The sequence below is a fragment of the Bos indicus genome, chromosome 3 (genome assembly GCF_029378745.1).
Source record: "Bos indicus isolate NIAB-ARS_2022 breed Sahiwal x Tharparkar chromosome 3, NIAB-ARS_B.indTharparkar_mat_pri_1.0, whole genome shotgun sequence".
Lineage (NCBI taxonomy): Eukaryota > Metazoa > Chordata > Mammalia > Artiodactyla > Bovidae > Bos > Bos indicus.
The window spans coordinates 102,658,918-102,677,815 of NC_091762.1; the positions used below are offsets into that span (position 1 = coordinate 102,658,918).

General features: G+C 60.2%; 1 protein-coding gene across 8 annotated transcripts in view; it reads right to left on the minus strand.

The window, feature by feature from the left end:
• Window positions 1-218: 218 nt before the first annotated feature.
• PTPRF (protein tyrosine phosphatase receptor type F) overlaps window positions 219-18,898 on the minus strand; it is an 84,371-nt gene continuing 65,691 nt past the window's right edge. For 3 of the 8 annotated variants that reach the window (XM_070786699.1, XM_070786696.1, XM_070786695.1), the window contains 21 exons: window positions 18,741-18,858; window positions 18,083-18,661; window positions 17,311-17,408; window positions 16,896-17,149; window positions 16,706-16,799; window positions 15,932-16,150; window positions 15,501-15,655; window positions 12,864-12,979; window positions 9,874-9,906; window positions 8,987-9,084; window positions 5,844-5,967; window positions 5,524-5,699; window positions 4,679-4,798; window positions 4,245-4,399; window positions 3,884-4,169; window positions 3,603-3,781; window positions 3,263-3,389; window positions 2,956-3,081; window positions 2,553-2,707; window positions 2,338-2,473; window positions 219-1,893 (listed from right to left, as the gene is read on the minus strand). In XM_070786699.1, the coding sequence (XP_070642800.1) occupies window positions 1,825-1,893; window positions 2,338-2,473; window positions 2,553-2,707; window positions 2,956-3,081; window positions 3,263-3,389; window positions 3,603-3,781; window positions 3,884-4,169; window positions 4,245-4,399; window positions 4,679-4,798; window positions 5,524-5,699; window positions 5,844-5,967; window positions 8,987-9,084; window positions 9,874-9,906; window positions 12,864-12,979; window positions 15,501-15,655; window positions 15,932-16,150; window positions 16,706-16,799; window positions 16,896-17,149; window positions 17,311-17,408; window positions 18,083-18,661; window positions 18,741-18,858 (3,417 nt within the window). In that variant the 3' untranslated portion in view covers window positions 219-1,824. The remainder of the gene's footprint in view (window positions 1,894-2,337; window positions 2,474-2,552; window positions 2,708-2,955; window positions 3,082-3,262; window positions 3,390-3,602; window positions 3,782-3,883; window positions 4,170-4,244; window positions 4,400-4,678; window positions 4,799-5,523; window positions 5,700-5,843; window positions 5,968-8,986; window positions 9,085-9,873; window positions 9,907-12,863; window positions 12,980-15,500; window positions 15,656-15,931; window positions 16,151-16,705; window positions 16,800-16,895; window positions 17,150-17,310; window positions 17,409-18,082; window positions 18,662-18,740; window positions 18,859-18,898) is intronic. The other 5 variants (XM_070786701.1, XM_070786700.1, XM_070786698.1 and 2 more) reach the window with 3 other exon arrangements.

Here is an 18,898-nt window from a genome sequence, read left to right on the forward strand (position 1 = left end):
GGAGCTGGGGCTCATGTCAGGGTGGTCCCTCCACATGCTTGGTGGCTCAGTCTTCAGGCTCCCATTTGAAACTGGTCACCATCCCAGGAGCCTGTCTCGTCACCAGATCCTCAGGACAGTCACACTGTCTCCTGAGGAGCAGGAAATCGGCAGAACTCACCCGGAGGGACTGACAGCCCAGACTCGCATTCCAGAAAGAGCGGAGACGAGAGACCCGGTTTGTAAGAAATCTGATTATTCAAATTTAATACCATCAAGAATTATGCAATGATGCTGTAGTTTTCTTAACAAATAGAAAACAGACTGTGTACAACAGTGAACTCTACAGCACTAGCGTCCACAAGGTAAAAACGAATGTCTCATTCAACATCACCAACCCTGGACTGTTGGTCTTGACAGCCTAGCTAGACCTGGGGACGCCCGTCTCACGCCCCTCGGCTAAAACAGCTATGCACCCTTCCCGCCCCCACTTACCTACCTAGATAGTGCTGCCCAGAGGAAGAGGCCCTCTCCCTGCCCCCCAGCAAGCCAAGATAATAAGGGTTGAGGATAGTACCATTGAGAGAAGTCCAGTAGTCTTGCCACATTGGTTTAGGAGGGCATCTTGAAGGAGTGGAAAAGAGCTCCTTGGGGGCTTTGAAGACAGCTGCAAACCAGGGAAGGAAGTCATCTGGCCCCCGCTCGGAGAACAGACGTGTGCTACCAGGCCCACTGGCCTGGACCTGAACGGCCAGCCGCACCCCTGCTTGGCCCTGAGGTGTGTGGGGCGTGGCACACACCCTGACCAGCGCCCACCGTCTCGGCCACGTGGCCAGACCCACAGCCTACCCAACACTGTGCCATCCTGCAATGCCAGACAAAAGGCAGGCTCTGTGGACCCAGAGGGAACCCCCAGGCACCCAGAGTCACCTTCCCTCTCAGGGGTTTGAAGCAGAGGCCAGGGGGTACCTCTCTTTTTTTCTTCGGTTTTCTCTTTTTTTTGGATTTTTTTTGTGTTTGTTTTTCGTCTTTGCTTTATCTTTAACCTTTGCAAAACATGATGGTGATGAGGAACGCCTGCTCCCCCAGACACATCTGTGGTCTGGGCTGTGAATGTTACACACACACTGGAATAGACGACTGGGGGTGAGGGCTTCCCGTTTCCTCTCCCCCACCACTGTCTGTGGGGCCTCAAATAAGGCTCTTACGGAAAAATGGAACAGAAATTAAACCCCCCAAATGTGTTTCCCTGCACTTGGCTGAAACAGGGTCTTGTCAGCAGGACTGGAAGGGCAGCCAGATCAGCGGTGCCTCCGCTCAGGCTGGCGGCCCCGGCTCCACACACATGGGGAAGGCACGCTCCGTCCTGCAGCAGCGAAAGTCGTACCAAAGAAAAGGATCCAAAATGAACTCAAGGAGAAAACAAACTATTCCCCCGTCCCCCACAGCAGCCCAGTCTGCAGTTAAGAATTTGCAAAAAGAAAAGTCAGAGGGAAGAGGCTACAATCCCTGTCTATAATCCCACTTAATGTATAAAAAGGGAGGCTTCACTCCCATCCCCCCCACCCCATGAGAAGCATGAGAACCGCGGCAGCAGAACAGAGAGTTCGCAGTGGCTCCGGGGCAGGCCTAGCGGACAGAGACCATGCCGTGGCGCCTGCCTGCGGGCCCACCCCCTTGCCCAGGGCAGTTCTGGGCTCTCTGTGCAGTGTGGCAATGTTCCTGAAATGCTGTGGTCCCAACAGCATCCGTGCAGGAGGGCTGGACGATGGTCGGTATGGCTCAGAGGAGCTGAGTCCCCTCCGGAGCCCCCAGGCGGGGGTGGCGGAGGAGAGGGGGCGGTAGTTACGTTGCATAGTGGTCAAAGCTTCCGAGGTACTCCAGGGCCGCGCGGTAGCACAGCTGATACTGGTCCTACGGGACAGGGGGCCGGTCAGCATGGGCGGGTACCCCCCCACATGGCCAAGGGCACATGCACTGCAGCCAACGGTCCATGGACTTAGCCTCTGCTGGCCAGGAGCAGGGGCTGGACCCAGACATCTGCTCGGGCTTCCCCCCTGCCATCACATGCACTGCAGCCAACGGTTCCTGGACTTAGCCTCTGCTGGCCAGGAGCAGGGGCTGGACCCAGACATCTGCTCGGGCTTCCCCCCGCCATCCCAGTTTGCCCCTAGATTGTGTACCCCTGTAAGGACTGCCACGTGTGACCCTAGCTGGGAGCCAGGCATACCACTGGCACCCAGGGCAACAGCTGCTGAGCGGGGAGTGTGTCCAGTCACCCCTCCCCTGCGCCTTGGGCAATGCCAGGGGCATGTGTCTGGGAGGAGCCAGCCTCAGCCTGGCCAGTGGCCTGCATACCTCCGTCTGCACCATGGCTGGGCGCTGTGTGCGCAGGGTCTTCACGGTCTGGAACATGTCAACCACGCCTTCGTAGCGCATCCGCTCCAGGACAATGCTCAGCGTGATGAACACCCCAGTGCGGCCCACACCAGCACTGCCACGGGAGAGCACTGGGTCAGGGCTCCTGCCCCTAGGCCCCCGACCCGCCCAGCCCTCCACGGGGTCAGCCCCACCTGCAGTGCACCGTGATGGGCCCGTCCTGCCCGAACTGCTCCTTGGTCTTGTGCACCTGCCCGATGAAGTCGATGAAGCCCTCGCCCGTCTTAGGCACGCCCTGCTCCGGCCAGTCTGTGAACTGGAACTGCCGGATTGTCCTCGACTGCCCATCCTGGGAGAGGTGGCAGGGCCAAGGGTCAGGGCTGGAGTGGCAGCACCCCCTGGCCAGGCGGGCAGTGCATCAGCACAGGTAAGCACCCTGAAGCCATACTGGGAAATGGGCTCACTGCCCCCACACCTTACCTTAGATTCCTACGGTTGGAGCTGGGGTACCATGCAGGCAGCCCCCACCCCAGAGGGGCTCAGGCAGTGTTACAAACATACCTTCATGCACATATACACACTCCCCTGTCCACTCACCCGGGCGTCCGTGACCTTGAACTCACGGAGAATGTACTGGGGCATGTTGTACTCAGCCATCGGGTCGACGACAAAGTACTGGTAGCGAGCAGAGCGCTCTGCAGGCCAGTACTGGTGGCATTTCTCCTGTGGACAGAGGGCCCGGCCCTGGGGTCAGAAGGGGAGGAGGTGGGGAAGAGAGGAGCGGGGAAGGCGAGCTCCAGGTTCCAGAGGATTTGGAAGCCGCAGGTGGTAGTAAGGGTCTGAGACTATGCTTACGGGGCCGGAGGGAAAGGATGCGATTGAGGAAGGCTGCTGGTGTGCTCACCCGGCCCATCTCCCGAAGCCTGGTCAGCATGACGATGATGGTGGAGTTGTGCTCCCATAACATGCGCCAGAAATCCTCGGTGCTCTCCGCCAGAGGCCCCTGTGTGGCTATGTAGGCCTTCTGCTGTCTGGGGCGGACACAAGACTGGATATGCTGGAGGTGTTGCTGCCCCTCGAGTCTCCCCATGGCTGCCTAGTCCCTTGGGGCCCCACTCAGATCACCCCCTCTCTAGGAAGCCCACCCAGGTCTTCTGGGCCAGCCCAACTCTGTTGTGCCCCCTACTGGCCAGGCGCAGGCCCAGCTACTCATAGGCATGGTGGGCAGTCACGAGCGTGCTGACCGATAGCCATCCAGGAAGCTGGCATTGATGTAGTCGGAGCCCTCCACGCCGCGGATGGGCTGCAGACACACACGGGTCAGTTCGTAGGGCATGATGTTCACCAGGCGGTTCTTGAACTTGTTGCAGGGCAGGTTGGCGCTGATGAAGCGGGATGTGTGGGCCTTGGAGTTGGCCAGCAACTAGCGAGAGGGGAGGGGTGGTCAGGCCGGGCTTCCTGGGGGGGGCCGTCCCCACGACCCGGTCCAGGCGCTGGAGCCAGGCAGGCCCAGCCCCGAGCCCACCTTGAACTCCAGCTCCATGGCAGTCACACTCTCCCCGGGAGGCACTTGGCCCAGCTTCTGGATGTGGGCGTAGAGGTTGCGGGCGGGCACCTCCGTGTGTCCACACATGGCGGCCTCCAGCAGCGCCTCGTGGATGAACACGTACTGGTCCTCAGTCTGCACCATGTAGTTGCGCTGCGCCCGCATGCACGTCACGTGGCCGTAGATGTCCACTGTCTTCTCGTGCTTCATCCGCTCCAGCATGGCGTCGATGACGATGAAGCAGCCCGTGCGGCCCACGCCCGCGCTGCGGGAACAGGACTCAGCCTGGGCAGAGGCCTCCCTCACCTCTGACCCAGCCCTGGTGGCAGCACCCCCTCACCTGCAGTGCACCACCATGGGCCCCGCGTCCAGGGGGTTGCAAGCCTTGACCCGCCGCAGGAAGGCCAGGATAGGGGTCGGGTACTCGGGGACTCCGTGGTCTGGCCAGGCCATGAACTGGAACTGACGCAGCTCCCGCTTCTCACTGGAGCCACTCTGCAGAGGACAGCAGCAGAGATGGAGTGAGTGGCCAAGGAGCATGCCTGCTACAGCCTGCCCCAACACCAAGGCCAGACCCCGGCTCTCCGACGGGACTCAGAAGTCACGCGGGGCAGCCTGAAGGAACTCAGGTGCTGCCTCCATCCGTCCCGCCCACAGCACCGGCCGGCATGGCCCGCTCACACCTCCAACACCGCACTCCCACTCGCCCCCGCTCCCCCAGCACAGCACGCTCAGACCACGGGACACGGGCCCCAGGCGGGGCCGGGGCTGCACCTTGTAGAGCGCGAAGGTGCGCACAGTGTAGGTGGCCAGCTCCACCGTGTCCAGCAGGGTCACCTGGATGAGGCCATAGGTCTCGGTGCCACGAGCTGGCCAGTACTGGTCACATTTCACCTGCAGAGAGACAGCAGGGGGAGCGGGCAAGGGGGTTAGAGGGACCCAAAGGCTCCGACAGGCAGGGCCCAGGGCAGGAGCCGGTGGAAGGTCCAGCTGTGCTGGCTGCCAGGCCCCTGGCCCCCGAGATCTCAGATTCATCATGCCACCCCCTCACCAGACCAAATCAGGACCTCACACTAGGCCGCCACCCCTGCCCTCGCGAGGGGAACGAGGGACGGAACTGAAAATCATTTATTCATGACCAGATCGCACCAGGTGCGTTTTCTGCCAAATTTACCCATAACGTTTATACACCATTTTCAAGCTCTGTAAATTTTATGTTCCAGTCAATGCTTTGCTGTGCAAAAGCAGATAACAGCAGCTCTACTCCACTAATTAACTTAGGAGATGTGTTAAGGCCCCAGCAACGCTCTAGCATCTAGGGAACACGTGAACATCCCAGAAACAGGCAGTAACTGGGGGACATGTTAACATTCTTGGAAAATGACAGCATCTGGGACAACATATTAACACGGTAGGAACCCACTGGCGTCTGGGGAACACACCACGTCCCAGGAGCGCCCAGCAGCTGGGATACGAGGACAACCCAGGAGAACAATAGTACTTGGTAAGTCCCCTGAAGGGCGTCTTCCCACAGGGACAGAAGAGGTGCCCGAAGTCACCTGGTGGCCGAGTATCTATACCTGACCCCCCAACCTCAGCAGGGCCCTGAACAGCCTTACCCGGGACTTCTCCTCCAGCCGCGTCATCATGACCACAGTGGCTGTGCGCTGTTCCCACACCATCCGCCAGAAATCGCCCATGGTCTCAGGCAGCGGGCCCTGCGTGGCAATGTAGGCGTTCTGCTTGCGGTAACCGTCGATGTAATTGGCATTGATGTAGTCGCTCCCGGGGACACCTACGGGCAGGAAGGGACATGGGAGAGCATTATCTCGGGGCCTCCAACCTAGTCAGTGGGCCTCTTCTGGAGGAGGAGATGTCACCCAGTAAGGAGGAGGAGGAGGAGAGCCAGGGATGCGAGGGGGCCCCGCCCTAGGCTCACCATCGATGGAGGTAAGGATGACTCGAGAGTGGTCGTAAGCAATGACGTTGGCATAGCGGTTCTTCGGCTTGTTCACCTCCAGGTTTGAATTCTCCCACGTGAACTGCTGTCCTGGGTCAATTGACTGCAGGGAAGGAAGGAGGCAGGTGGAGCGGGGTAACAGCCGATCTCTACCTAGTGCCCCCAGGAGACCCAGCCCTCCAGGTTGTGCCCACATCTGCCTTTGCTCCCAGGCCACAGTCACTGGCTCTGTGCCGTGGTGCTGGGGAAGGCTGAGCCCCAGCTCCCCAGCCATGGAGCACAGAGGCTACTGTGGCACTGGTCAGCAAGGTTACAGACTGAAGACTCCTCTGACCAAGGTACCAAATCCCCTTGCCTAGGAGAGTGGTAGGGGTGGGGAGAGGGCAGGGGAAGTCCCTCAAGCCCTGCGCCCAGCTAGCCAACGAGGGCAGAAGTGAGAGGCGGCCAGCTGTGCATGACCCAGTGCTGCTGGGCTCCAGACACCGCTGCACGGCCTCGCCCAGCTCTCCTCCTCCCTCTCCGGCTGTTCCTTCTCGGAGGCAGGACACAGTGCTTCTCTGGGGTTCATTCCTAGGCCCTCTTTGAACTCTCCAACCTTTCCTGGATGACCTCACGGCCATATGCTGGAGCTGACATAACTCAGCTGTAGCCCAGAGTCTCCCCTGAGCCCTGGTCTGCAGAGCCCACAGGCCCCTGATATCCCACCAGGATGCCCCACACTTCTTTAGTCTCAGCCCTTGCCAAGCTGAGCATCAGCTCCCCTGTGCAAATCTGGCTCTGCTGCTGGGGTTCTGTCTCAGTGAAGGGCTCTATCCTCGTTTACCCCAAAGCCGCGGCCACAACCTGCCAGTCATCCTCCAAACTCCTCTGTGCCCCCCGTCTCATCCGTCACCACGTCCCAATGCTCCCCCAGCTCCTTGGCTCTCGCCACCCTGTTGCCAGGGCCTCAGCTGGGCCACCCCTGCTCAGACTGGGCATCTCCCTGCCTCTTTCCTTTGTCTCTTTCCCTGCCTCTTTCTGTCTTGCAGCCAGAACAATTCTTATAAAATGCCAATCTGATGATCAATTCCCTGCTTAATGCCTTCCATGGTTCCTTGTCACTTCGGATGATAACAGCTGAATCTCAGCAAAATCTTACCGTGTGCGTGGCGCTATTCTCTGCACTCTGTATTCCCTCTCCCAATCCTCCTATGAAACCAGCTCTATTATTACCCTCCTTTTACAGATGAATACGACCCGAAGTTCTCAGCACAGCACAACACCTGCCTGTTGGTTTCTGCACCAGCCTGTCACTCTCCCCAGGTCAGTGAGCACTTCCATGAGACCCCAGCACACCCTACCCCTAGCCTGCCTGCTTCGTGCTGCTGTCGGAGGACCTTTTCTGCACATCTGCATATTTAACACCATGGCACGAGGTCACATTTAGCGTTATCTGTCTGCACTCATCTCCCTACGGACTGAACTCCCTGTGGGCACTTGTCTCCACACTCCCAGTGGCAAGCACAAGCTAAGTGCCTGATGATGCTCATCATTAAAGGTAACAGAGCTGTCGGATCCTGGCTGCAGAAAAGCTCTTGGCAGGCCAGGGTGGCCAGAGGTGGTTTCCTGAAGGAGGAAGGTCTGTAAGGGGAGCGCAGACGGGAGCAGAGAAGCAGCAGAAGGTGAGAGAAGGACACCGCAGGCCTGGACAGTGGGGTGCAGGGCCCCACAGGAGGAAGGGTTAGTGGGACGTGGAACTGGGTGAGTGAACGCCTCACGGGAACTGGAGGTAGGGAGCCTGACTCGGTGGCTCTATCCCCTCTGTGGTGGGGCCCTGTGCAGGGCAGGCCCCCCAGTGGGAGCTCCACAGGAAGAGGCAGCACCTTGTCCTCTAGGCAGATGTGATCATCAATTCACCTGCCAAGCTCAATTTCCTCTGCAGAAGCCTGACCCACAGCCCTTGGAAGTGGAGCCCTGGTGCCCAGGACAGCAAGCACAGTGGAGGGTGGACATGTGACTGGAGAGAAGTGGATGCACAGGCAGGGCAGAGCTAGCCCTTCAATCACCCATCCATCCATCATCCACCGAGGCGAATCCTGTGCCAGGCCTGCGCCGGGAGTGGGGACTGAGTGGGGCTGAGGCAGAAGATGCTTTAACAACACCTTCGCCAGTACTCCTCAGAGGAGTCTGGGCTCTCCTTATCACCTCCTTCACTAGCAAAGCACCTCTCCAGCTGGGAGCTAGAAGCCTTGACTCCAGGTTGTGAAGCAGTGCTCTGAAGTCTGAGCCCCCACCGTGCATGCATGCTCAGTCGGTTTAGTTGTGACTCTGCATGACTCTTTGTGACTCCATGGACTGTAGCCCACCAGGCTCCTCTGTCCATAGGATCCTCCAGGCAAGAATACTGGAGTGGGTTTGCCATTTTCTTCTCAGGGGATCTTCCCATCTCAGGGATTGAACCCACATCTCTTATGTCTCCTGCACTGGCAGGCAGGTTCTTTACCACTAGCGCCTTCTGGGAGCAGGTAGGGTTGAAACCACAGTGAAGGAAGCACCCAGAGCAGGAGGGTTTATGCAGCCCAGGCGGCAGGAGTCAGGCTCCCAGACTCCCCATCTCTGTGACAGACACTCTGAGCACACGCGTGTGCAGGCATAGGCTGCCAGACGGGTGCCACTACTCATCAGTGACGTGACCTTAGACAAGTCATTCCCTTCTCAGAGCCTCAGCCTCCTCATCTGTAAGATGGGATAACACTGGTTCCCATTTCACAGGGTTGTAAGGAGGACATAAATAGATGGTGCATGCAGAGTGCCTAGCCTGGAGCTGGCTGGCAGGGAGCTCTCTACAAATGCCAGCTATTATTACTAATTGTGTTTATGACCTTCTATCTGTCTCTGTTAGCACAGGGGCATGTGACTTTGTGTCCTAATCTTGGAGTGCCTGAAAGGTCTTGACCAGGCCCAGTACCTAAGAAGCTGAGTTCCCCACTGGCTACTGCTGACCCCTTCAGTCTGTGCTCTTGGGCAGCCTGGAGCCCACCACCCACTCCCCAAACACACAGCAGGGGCCCGAGGCAGGACAGGAGCTGGCCTGGGGCCAGGCATATGGTGGTGGTGGGGGTGGCGGTGAAGGGATGTCTCACCTCGTACTCCTGGGAGAACTTGAGGCCGTCATTGGCTTTGAGGCGCTCGATGTTGTCAGCTAGGTCGGTGATGGGGATGGGCGGGTGGTCTCGCATACCTGGGAGCAGCGGGGGTACATGAGCAGAGTTAGCGTGGGGCCTGAGCTGGTGGCGGAGACAGCCCGATGCATGTATGTGCGCATGTGAACACGTGTGACCATGGAGCACTCGGCACTGGTGGCATGGAGACAGCGGCACATGCGGCGACAGGGGTGGCAGGGCACACAGCGGCCGGGGGGCGGGAGGGGACAGGGCAGGGGGGTATGTATGCCGTGGGCACAAGTGGGCATGGCCACGTGACACGGTGCTGAGTGGCTGGCCCTCCTCCCAGGTCAGGGCCGGACGCCCAGGTGGAGGCCGGCGGACGGGACGGGGCTGGGCTGCTTCAGCCTGTGCCCCGCCCGCAGGCCCTCCTCTGGACAGCGCTCCTGCCCTCAAGGCGCCAGTCACCATGGGAGGCTCTGTGACCTCATCATCCCAGCACCCAGCATGTGGATGGAGTGATCATGATGTACGGCGATACGGCAGAGTGATGAGGAAGAACTCAAAGGGAGAGGAAGAGAAGAGGAGGGAGACGCTGGGGCGAGGAGATGGGAGAGGCACCAGAAAGGAGTCGGACTGAGTCGGGAGGTGGGAGAGGCAGAGACAAGACGGGGCGGCCAGAGGAAGGGGGCGAGGTGAGGAGAGAGTGGGATGGAGAAGGAAAAGACGGGGTGGTGAGAAGGTGGAGCAAAGACAGGAAAAGGGGAGAGAAGAGCTCAAGGAAGGAGAGAGGCGACGGGTGAGAGAAGTAGAGGAGACACACAGAAGCCAGAGTGGGCCCCAGATGGGGAACGCGAAAAACTAACTTGAGATATTCGGGCAACTGGGGACACTGGAACCTGCAGAGAAAAAGAACAAAAACAGCGGGGCAAGAGGACACCCGTTAACCTCTGGTTACACTGCTGTTGGATCGCAGCCAGTGGGGGTCTGGGGAGCTCGGAGGGCTGGCCCACCGCAGCGCCTTCTGCTCCACCCTGCCCAAGCGACAGACACCCCTCTCCCACCCCCTAGAGCCTGCCCGGCCTTGGGGGCCTCTTCCTGTGAAGAAATTCTAGGTCCAAGCCAACGTTGTGGCCTCTGGTAATCAAGTTTGACCCTGGCTATTTCCAGATCATTTGGCAAAAGAGAAGTGTGCTTTTAGAGAGAGGGAAGGCGCATGCGGTGAGAAACAGAAGGGTGAGTCCCCAACAAGGATGGGCAGATGGGGACCGCATCGCTCTCTCAGCAATTCTGTGCATTTCAAGCATCTTCAGAAGGAAAATTAGATTACGAGAGAAAATAATAAACATTCGCTGAACTAAAAACATGGGAAGGGGGACCCTCAGCAGTGCCGCCATTCCAGCCAACCCTTCTTTCTGGTCGCTGTTTCCCCTCCCTGGATAACCCTGTGCACAGAGACCCCTCTCCCGGCCAGCAGCCTTGTCCCCTGACCTCAGCACCTCTGATGACCCTCATCATGCCCCGCCCCGGGCCACAGCCTCCTGACCTTCTGGTTCCCCAACCCTTATACCACCACCTCGGCTCCCCTGTGCTCCACCCTGCCTTCCCTTCCCAGATCCCTACAGCCACAGGGATCCAGACCCCAGCAGGGCCTGCATATCCACTGGCTCATCCCCCACTGACAGTGCCTCAACCCGCTGAAAGGCTCCTTGCCCGGGACTCAGACCTCTCCGAGGTTCCAACCGCCAAAGCCACAGGCTCTCGCACAGCCCCCTCAGCCTGGCCTCAGAGACACTCCTCTCCCCAACGCCCTCTCTGTCTGGCTCCCCCTCCTTGGCCATCCTTGCATCTACCCTTCCTCAACATTCCAGCTCCTTCCCTGGCTGCTCCTGGGCCGAACTCTCCCCTCTCTGCACCCTTCTCCGGGGAGAGCTCATCTATTTGCAGGCTTGGATGTCGGTGTGGAGGTCCCCCTGGACCTGCCATCCCACTGCTCAACCAGCAACCACGGAGCCATCCTGGGACCCCGGCCCTATTTCCTCACCCCACAGGGAATCAGGCCCAAGCTCTGCTGCTCAGCCAGGTCCCTATGGCCAGCCCCCATGCCCAGGTCCTTAGCACCTTCACAACGGTCTGCCTCCCCTGGTTCTCCCCCTCCAATCTGCCTTCCACACCACAGCCAGGGTGACACTTCTAGAGCTCAATTCTGACCCCACTGCTCCCCTGCTGAAAACCCTTCATGCCTCCCTGGCGCCCTCAAGATGAAGTCCAAACCCCTTAGCCTGGCGTGCAGGCACCCTCTGTGACTCCCCCTCCAGACTCAGCTCTGGGCTCTCAACACGCCCAGCTCCAGTGCTACAGGACACAGCGCCCCGTTGCTTCTGCACCCACCACTGTCACCGAAAGGAGGTCTCTCCCAGCCCCTCTGCCTGCCTATGGCCCCCAGGGCTTTGCATCCCTCTCAGGGGAGGCTTCTCTGCCCTCCAGACCCCAGCACCCTGGAGTTCTGATTCCTCGCAGATCTGACCACACCTGGTTACAACAGCCTGGCTCTCTCCCTCTCAGGACACACGCACTTGGAGTGATGTCAGGAAGAGAGCTGAAAACCCCAGGTGGACCCATAGCTGACTCCAGTGTCAAGCACCAGACACAAGAATGAACGAGTCTCCAGGATTCTGTGCTCAGCAAACTTTCCCATAGAAGGCCAGAGAGTAAATAGTTTTGGCTTTAAGGACATATGGTATGTATCATATCTACTAAACTCTGCTCTAGAGTGAAAACAGCCACAGACAGTACATGTATGAAAGGGCATGGCTGTGTTCCAATAAAACTTTATTTTCAGAAACAGGTGGTGGGCCACATTTGGCCCCAGGCCACAGTTTGCTGACCTCTCATTTAAATGATTCTGGCCTATGAGTCTTCCTGCCGAGGCCCCAGATATTCTGGAATAGAGACAAGCGGCTCCTGCTATGCTCCTGTCTGAATCTCTGACTCATAAAAGCTGTGAGACTAACATCATTGCTGTTGTTTCCAGCCATGAAATGGTGCGGTCATTCAGCACTCAGTGCTAAGTAGTTCGTGCACACACAAACCCTGTGTGTGCTATAGCTCACTCGTTCATTCAGCTGTGTTTCACAGGCACCTAACAAGACCCACCATGCGCACAACCCAAGAGATGGCGGAGGACGAAGACAATTCCTGGCTTCACAGAGCTCAGACTATCACTGAGGCAACCCCAGCCCAGGGCGAGAGGTGTCATGATGGAAAGAGCACCTGGGAGCCGAGGAATGACCCTGCCTCCCCCAGGAAGAAGTCTGAGCTGTGTCTGCTGGGGTGCAGACAGGGAATGACATCCAGAGAGCCCATGACAGTGGTGGGGAAGGAGGGGCAGGCACCAAGTCTTGTGCTGGGTCCCAGGGCTCACACGGAAGATCTGGGCCCAGCCATCAGGAAGGGTGAGGTGCAGACACCCACATCCTGCCACAAGATCTGATGAGCCATCCCCTCCCCAACAAACCCCTCTTCTGGGTGCAGGGGTCAGAATGCAGGTACAGGGGCTGGCACCCCGGGGCTGGGATGTGGGTTCTGTGACGATCCTGGACCTATATTTGGAGGGCTTGACTGAAGACAGGTCAGGGTCTAAGGAGCTTCACCCCACCCACTGAGGCTTCCAGGCCTTGCAGCGCCTGTCCAGCCACTGGATATAGGCGTTCCTTGGTCACTTCATCACAGTCGATGGGTTCAGGGAGAAGGGTGGAAGGCAGGAACAGGAAATGGGGGCCAGGGTGAGGCCAGCGTCCCTGGGCAGAGACCGGCACACCCAGGCGGGGCAGGCAGGCTGGCGAAGCCACCCTACCTGGGGTCTGGTAGTTGAGCCGCCGCATCTCCACAGGGTCGGAGGAGTGGGCCAGCAAGGAGTCCTTCAGCCCAATTGACTGCTCATCCTTGGACGATGGGGAGTGGGTCCTTTTCCTGGACAGGCAGAAGGGTGGTTGGTGAGAACCGAGGTCCAGGCGGAGGACAGAGACACGTGGCATGGCTGGCTGCCCCAGAGCTCTGTGTCCACAGCTCTGCCCCTCCCATCCCGGCCTGGGGTCTCTGAGCGCAGGGGAGCCAGGGCCAGAGCAGCCTCACAGGGTGGGATGGGGAGAGAGCAGGGGTAGGGAGTGGACAGTGGGCCAGCACAGCAAGAAAGGAAGGGGTCGCAGAGGCTGGTAGCTCCTTCCCACAGGGACAGGTCACGGCTGGGCAGTGGCTGCTGTCCGCAAGACCCCCACGCTGAGGCAGCAGGAGCCACCAGGAGTAAACATGCAAACGACACATAAGATATGCAAACATCACAGAGAGCTGGGCTCCCGCTGTCTGGCTCTCGGGATCAGGGTAAAGGCACAGAGCAGCAGGGGAAGGCGTTTCCCCAGCTGGGCAGTCTTCCCTCGCTGGCCTCGGCTCCCCAGTCTACAGGGACAGGATCACAGACAGCCTGTGGGGTCCATCTGCTGACAAGTATCCAAGGCTTCTGCGCAGTGGACACAGCTGTGCCGGGGAGGAAACTTATGCAAGTGTGCGTCAGTACGCACCACACACTTCCCCACTGCCCTGCAGCCAGCGCTCTTCGCACGCAGGCCAGGCTCTGTCTCCTGCAGCGCTTCGGTGACCTCAGACACCTGGGAGCCGGGGGCAGGCTCTGGGGAGTTCCGAGTCGGCCTATGCATGCACGGGCAGCATCGGAGTTCTGAGCTAAGCCTGTCTCCTGAGAAGGGGCACCCCCTGTGCAGGGCACAGGTGGAGAGAGTGACAGAGCTGGCCCCGGCGTCTGCTGAGCTGACCAGACAGCCGCAGGCCAGGAGGCTTCTGGTCCAAGCAGTGCCCCTCCCCGATGGGCCCGCAGTGCGCAGGAGGACAAGAAGTGAAGGGGGAGGCGTGTGAAGAGAGAAGGAAGGACTCCTACCTTTCTTGTTTACTAGGTCCCGAGAGACAGGCAAGGACAGAAGAAAGGAACCGTCACTGTTTCCGCCACACATGCTCAGGCCCTCTCATGACACGGGGACACTGCGGACCGATCTACGGCACCCACGTGGCCTTCACAGGGAGGGGGTCACCTCTCCTGGCCTACACCAGGACCCAGACGGCAGTGGAGGGGGCTTGGGTGGGTGTGGGAGTCGCTCCTCAGGTCCCCACCCAGGGATCTTCCGGCCCTGAACCAGGCGAGCTTGTCCCTATTCACCCTGGGAGGAAGGAGCTAACTTCAGGTAGCAGGCACTGGGTCAAGGGTCAGGGTCCAAGGCCGGGAGAGACGGGGCGCTGGGCACAGGCCCCCTCGGGTGCGCACCTGTGTGCAGACACAAGGACCAACAAGTGTGCGCTGACAGCCTTGTGCTGGGTGCTGGGAACAGGCCCAGCGATGTTCCCAGGGCAGCACCATCAGACAGTGGGGGACGGTGTGAGCAGGGAGTGGGAGGGGCCTGGCAGAGCCTCGTGGCACCAGAGCCCGGAAAGGCGTCTCCAAGGAGGGGACATGAGTGCAGTGGAGGGGCGCAGGCCAGGCCGGCCGGGAACTGCATTAGTTCAGCGATGACGTAGGGGTGGCGGCGGCAGGGGCCAGAGCAGCCAGGCGTCTGATGGACCGTCAGGCTGCAGACAGGCTATAAAACTCTCTAGTTAAAGCTGAGAAGTTTTATATTGAGGGTGACAAAGTAAATCTTTGCAAATACCCTTCAGGCTGGGAGGAGGACAGAGAGGAACGGGCACGGTGAGAAGAGGCGGAGGCCGCAGCTGCGAGAGGCAGGACTGAGGCGTGCCACGTGCGTGTGCCTTACCTCGTGGGGAGCTCACGGTGGGGTGGGGGGCAGGTCAAGTGACATTCACGAGAGACTGGGGGGAAGTGGGAGGGGGGAGGGTCGAGGGTGACACCTGGATTTCTGGTTAGTAACTGGGTGGGGGGGCAGGGGGGCCCATCCCCTGTGACAGGGACCCTGCGGGGAGAGCTGTGGGAAGGGTCAAGACACCCTCTGTCTGGGACAGCTGTGGATGCTGTGGTCACAGTGGGAACTTAATAAACGTCTGTCAAGTCAGTGTCCGTGGGCACATGGACCTGGAGCTGGGTCTGGACCTCTCAAGGCCTGGGCAGGGGAGTCAGGCTGGGAGTCATCTAGGGCTGGTGGCAGAGGGGATACTCAAGGTAGGGGGCCAGGAGAAGGTGGTGTTTTGAAGCTGAGAGACAGACAGGTTCACATCCACAAAACACAGAGACAGACAGATGGACATGCCCCAGGGATGCACCCGAACAGATCCTTTGTGAAGGTGCGCGGCTGCTCATCACACCCAGGCTCACACCAGTGGGTGTGCACACACTGCTTCGCTCTCCTGGCTCCCCTCAGAGCCCAGGAGCCTGCACCCCGGGCTGCAGGTCGGCGTGGCTGCCCCGGCCTGCATGTATCTAGCCAGGGCAGGCCTGGGGGTCCACGGGCAGGTGGCCGTCCACCAGAGCGCTCACCTCTTAAACAGGAGAATGGCGATGACAATGAGGACGATGAGAATGACTGCCAGGACGGGGCCCGTCACCCACAGCAGCTCGGGTTCCTCCTGCTGCTGGGCTGGTGTCACCTGGACCACGATCTCATCGGAGTAGGGGCTGCAGGCATAGCGCTTCTGTGACCCAGTGGAGGAACAGCAGAGCGGGTGAGCCCCGGGATAAGACTGCCCATCCTCCAACCCCCACTCCTGGAGAAAGGGCTCTGGACCGGGTCTCCCGGAACTAAGAGGTTGACCTGGGCCTGGTCAGCTCACTGAGCCCCTAGGGCCAGGTCGGATTGGCCTTCTGCATCCCAGGGGTTAGTGCCCTGAGACCTCAGTGCAGGTCTGGGGCCTCTGGGGTGTCTGAGACGGTCTGGGGGTGTCTGGTCAGGCCTGGGGTCTCGGGTAGACCTGGTCCACGGGTTCCTTCAGGGAGGCGAGCACAAAGCACTGGTAGCTCAGGTCTGGAGACAGCGGCCGGTTGTAGAAGCCTTGATAGTTCTTCTTGTCCCCCAAGGTGAAGGTCTCCGGGAGAACGTCCACCTGAGCGGCCACGTATGGCTTCAGCCGCTCCGTCTGCCGCCGGCGCCGCAGCCGCTCCCCGCCGCCCTGCTCGATGGCCTCCAGCAGCTGGCAGCAGAGCACAGGAGTCACACAGGGGCCTTGGAGCACACGCTCCTGGGCTGAGGCTAGGCTCACCATCCGTGTTAGGGGCCTGAGCCCGGCCTGATTCACTGTCCATGTAGAACCACGCCGGACACCAGCAGGCGGTGCCATTTCTCCCAGCCAACCTGCTAAGAAGGGGCCCTCTGGGTAACCTGCCCCTCACCCTCACCAGAGAGGGCTGGCTGCCCACCACTGCTGGGGTTCCACTCGAGCCCGTCTGTGACCTCTAGACCCCTGGAGACTGTGAGGCTCACAGGGCCTGAGAGTCGTTAGATCTGAGAGATGTCTCTGCCACTTCGCACCCCAGGGGATCCTCCACAAACCCCTCTGGGGAGGTCTCTGTAAGCCCTCCAGGAGTTCTCTGAAAGCTCCCAGGAGCCAGCTCAGAGTGCGTCTCCTCAGAGACGCGGGCAGGCTGCCAATCAGAGAATAATTCCAGTTTGGGGGGAGTCCCCGGGGCACAGCCAACCAGCGAAATGGGACTGCCATCAGGGCTGCCCTGGCCGGGTCCCCAGGCACCTCGTCCAGCTCCAGCTCCTCGGGCGTGCTCCACTGTGGCGCCAGCATGCTCCCTCCCATGCGGTCAATGGGCACCACCATGATGTAGAACCACCTGGGTGGGCAGAGGAGAGTCAGGACCGTCCTCCCCTGGCTTTGCATGGCCAGCCCCGCCCTCTTCCCCCCAGCCCCCGGAGACGTGTCTGCACACCTGACCAGTGCGGGTTCCTGCACGCGGGGCATGGTGAGGGTGAAGCGGCCGTCCTCGATGTAGGCCGAGGCTGGCAGTGGCTTGTGCGGCAGGAGGTCGGGGGCCGTGCGGATGGACACGAGGTGTTGCAGGCCCCCCGCGCTGCTGCCGCGGTTCATCAGCACAAATGAGTATTCGGTGTTGGGCTGCAGGTCTGCAATCAGCTTCCGCATGGAGTGCCCGTCCACCTCCACGCTCTGCCCATTGTACAGGATCTGCATGGGAAGGGAAGCGGGGGCGCAGGTGGCGTGTTCGGGTGAGGGGCCCCCTCCCAGGCCTGCGGGACAGAGCTTTGTGAACACAGACTCGAAGGCAGGGACTGCAACGTGGACCCCGCAGCAGGACTGCGTGTGCCGGGCCAGCCGGCCCCACCTACCCTGAAGGGCACTGCTGACTTGTAGGAGTCGGGCACCTCCCAGCTGAGCAGCACAGATGTCTTCATTGCAGCCTCCACACGGAAGTTCTTGGCAAACACTGTTGGGATGTAAGGGGAGAAGAGTCACCTCTGACTGCCTAAGGGGGATAACCGGGCCTGGAGGGCTCCCCGCTAGGAACAGATTGGGGGGAGCAGGGGGCAGGGGATTAGGGATGGCTGCAGAGGGCCAGAACCCCCACTCCCGCCAGCTTCCACTGCACACAGTTCAGCTCCCAGTCCCAGCTCTTCCTCATGGTGAGAACCGAGCGGGGCAGAAGCCACAGGACCCGTGGTCAGGCTCTCCAGAAGGGCATGGGTGAAGCTGGAGCTTACAGACAGCAGGTCAGAGTGACCAGAGGTCAGTGGGACTCGGTCACGAGAAGCCATGTGGCCGCGCACCAGAGCACAGTGGACCGTGTTCACTAGAGGTCAGGGGGTCGTGGCCCCAAGAGGTTAGTGTTGCATACCCAAGAGCAGTGATGCAGTCATGAGAGATCAGTGGGTCAAGGTCACGAGAGATTGGAGTTGCCCAGCAGAGGTCAGTAGGCCAAGGACAGCAGAGGTCAGAGGCCACACACAGAGAATGTGGCGCCTGTTCACTAGAGGTTAGTGATCATGGTCATGAGAGATTGGAGTGTCACACACCAGAGGTTGGTGGCTCACAGTCGCCAGAGGTCAGTGAGTCAAGGAGAGCAGAGGTCCCCAGGCGTAGCCACGTGCCCGCAGCACACACCTTGCTCCACGGGCATGGTCCGGGACTGGATGCTGGGGCTGAGCGGGCCGGCGCCCTTGCTGGTGCGTGCGCGGACCTTGATGTCGTAAGTGGTGTCTGGCTTGAGGCCGGAGAGCGTCAGGTGGGTGTCGGCAGTGACGTTCTGAAGCTCCTGCTGGCTGTTGATGTCACGGTACACCACGGTGTAGTTGGTGATGCGCCCGTTCCTCTCCGCCAGCACTGGGGGGTCCCAGATCAGTTCCGTGGTAGATGTGGTCAGCCCTATCACGCGCAGGTTTTGGGGGAAACCGCTGGGCACGTCCTCGGGGGTCGTGATTTCCTTCTCGAACTCCTCGCCCAGGCCGGCCCGGTTCTTGGCAGTGAGCCGGAAGATGTAGGTGGCCCCTTTGTGCAGGCCAGTGACCGTAAAGTGCTGGTCGTCCTTGCCAAAATCGATGGTGCTGGGCCGCGCCTCGTCGGCTCGGCGGTACTGCAGCCGGTAGCCCAGGAGCTCCCCGGGCAGCTCCTTGGGCGGGTGCCACTGGAGCAGCGCCGTGTTCATGGCCGTGGTGCTGACCATCATGGTGGGCCGTCCTGGGACTGAACAACCACGCACTGGGCTCTGGCCCTGCCCTCCTCTCGGCCCCGCCCTCAGCTCTGACCCCAAAGCCTCACTCACCTGCCCCCGTGGTCGTGACAATTTTGGGCTTGCTGCGGGCACCGTCCCCCTTGGTGGTGTAGGCAGCCACGGTGATGGAGTAGGTGGTCTCCGGGGTCAGGCCGCTGATGGTGGTTTCCTAAAGGAGGAGGAGGGGCCCATTCCCATCACAGGAGAGC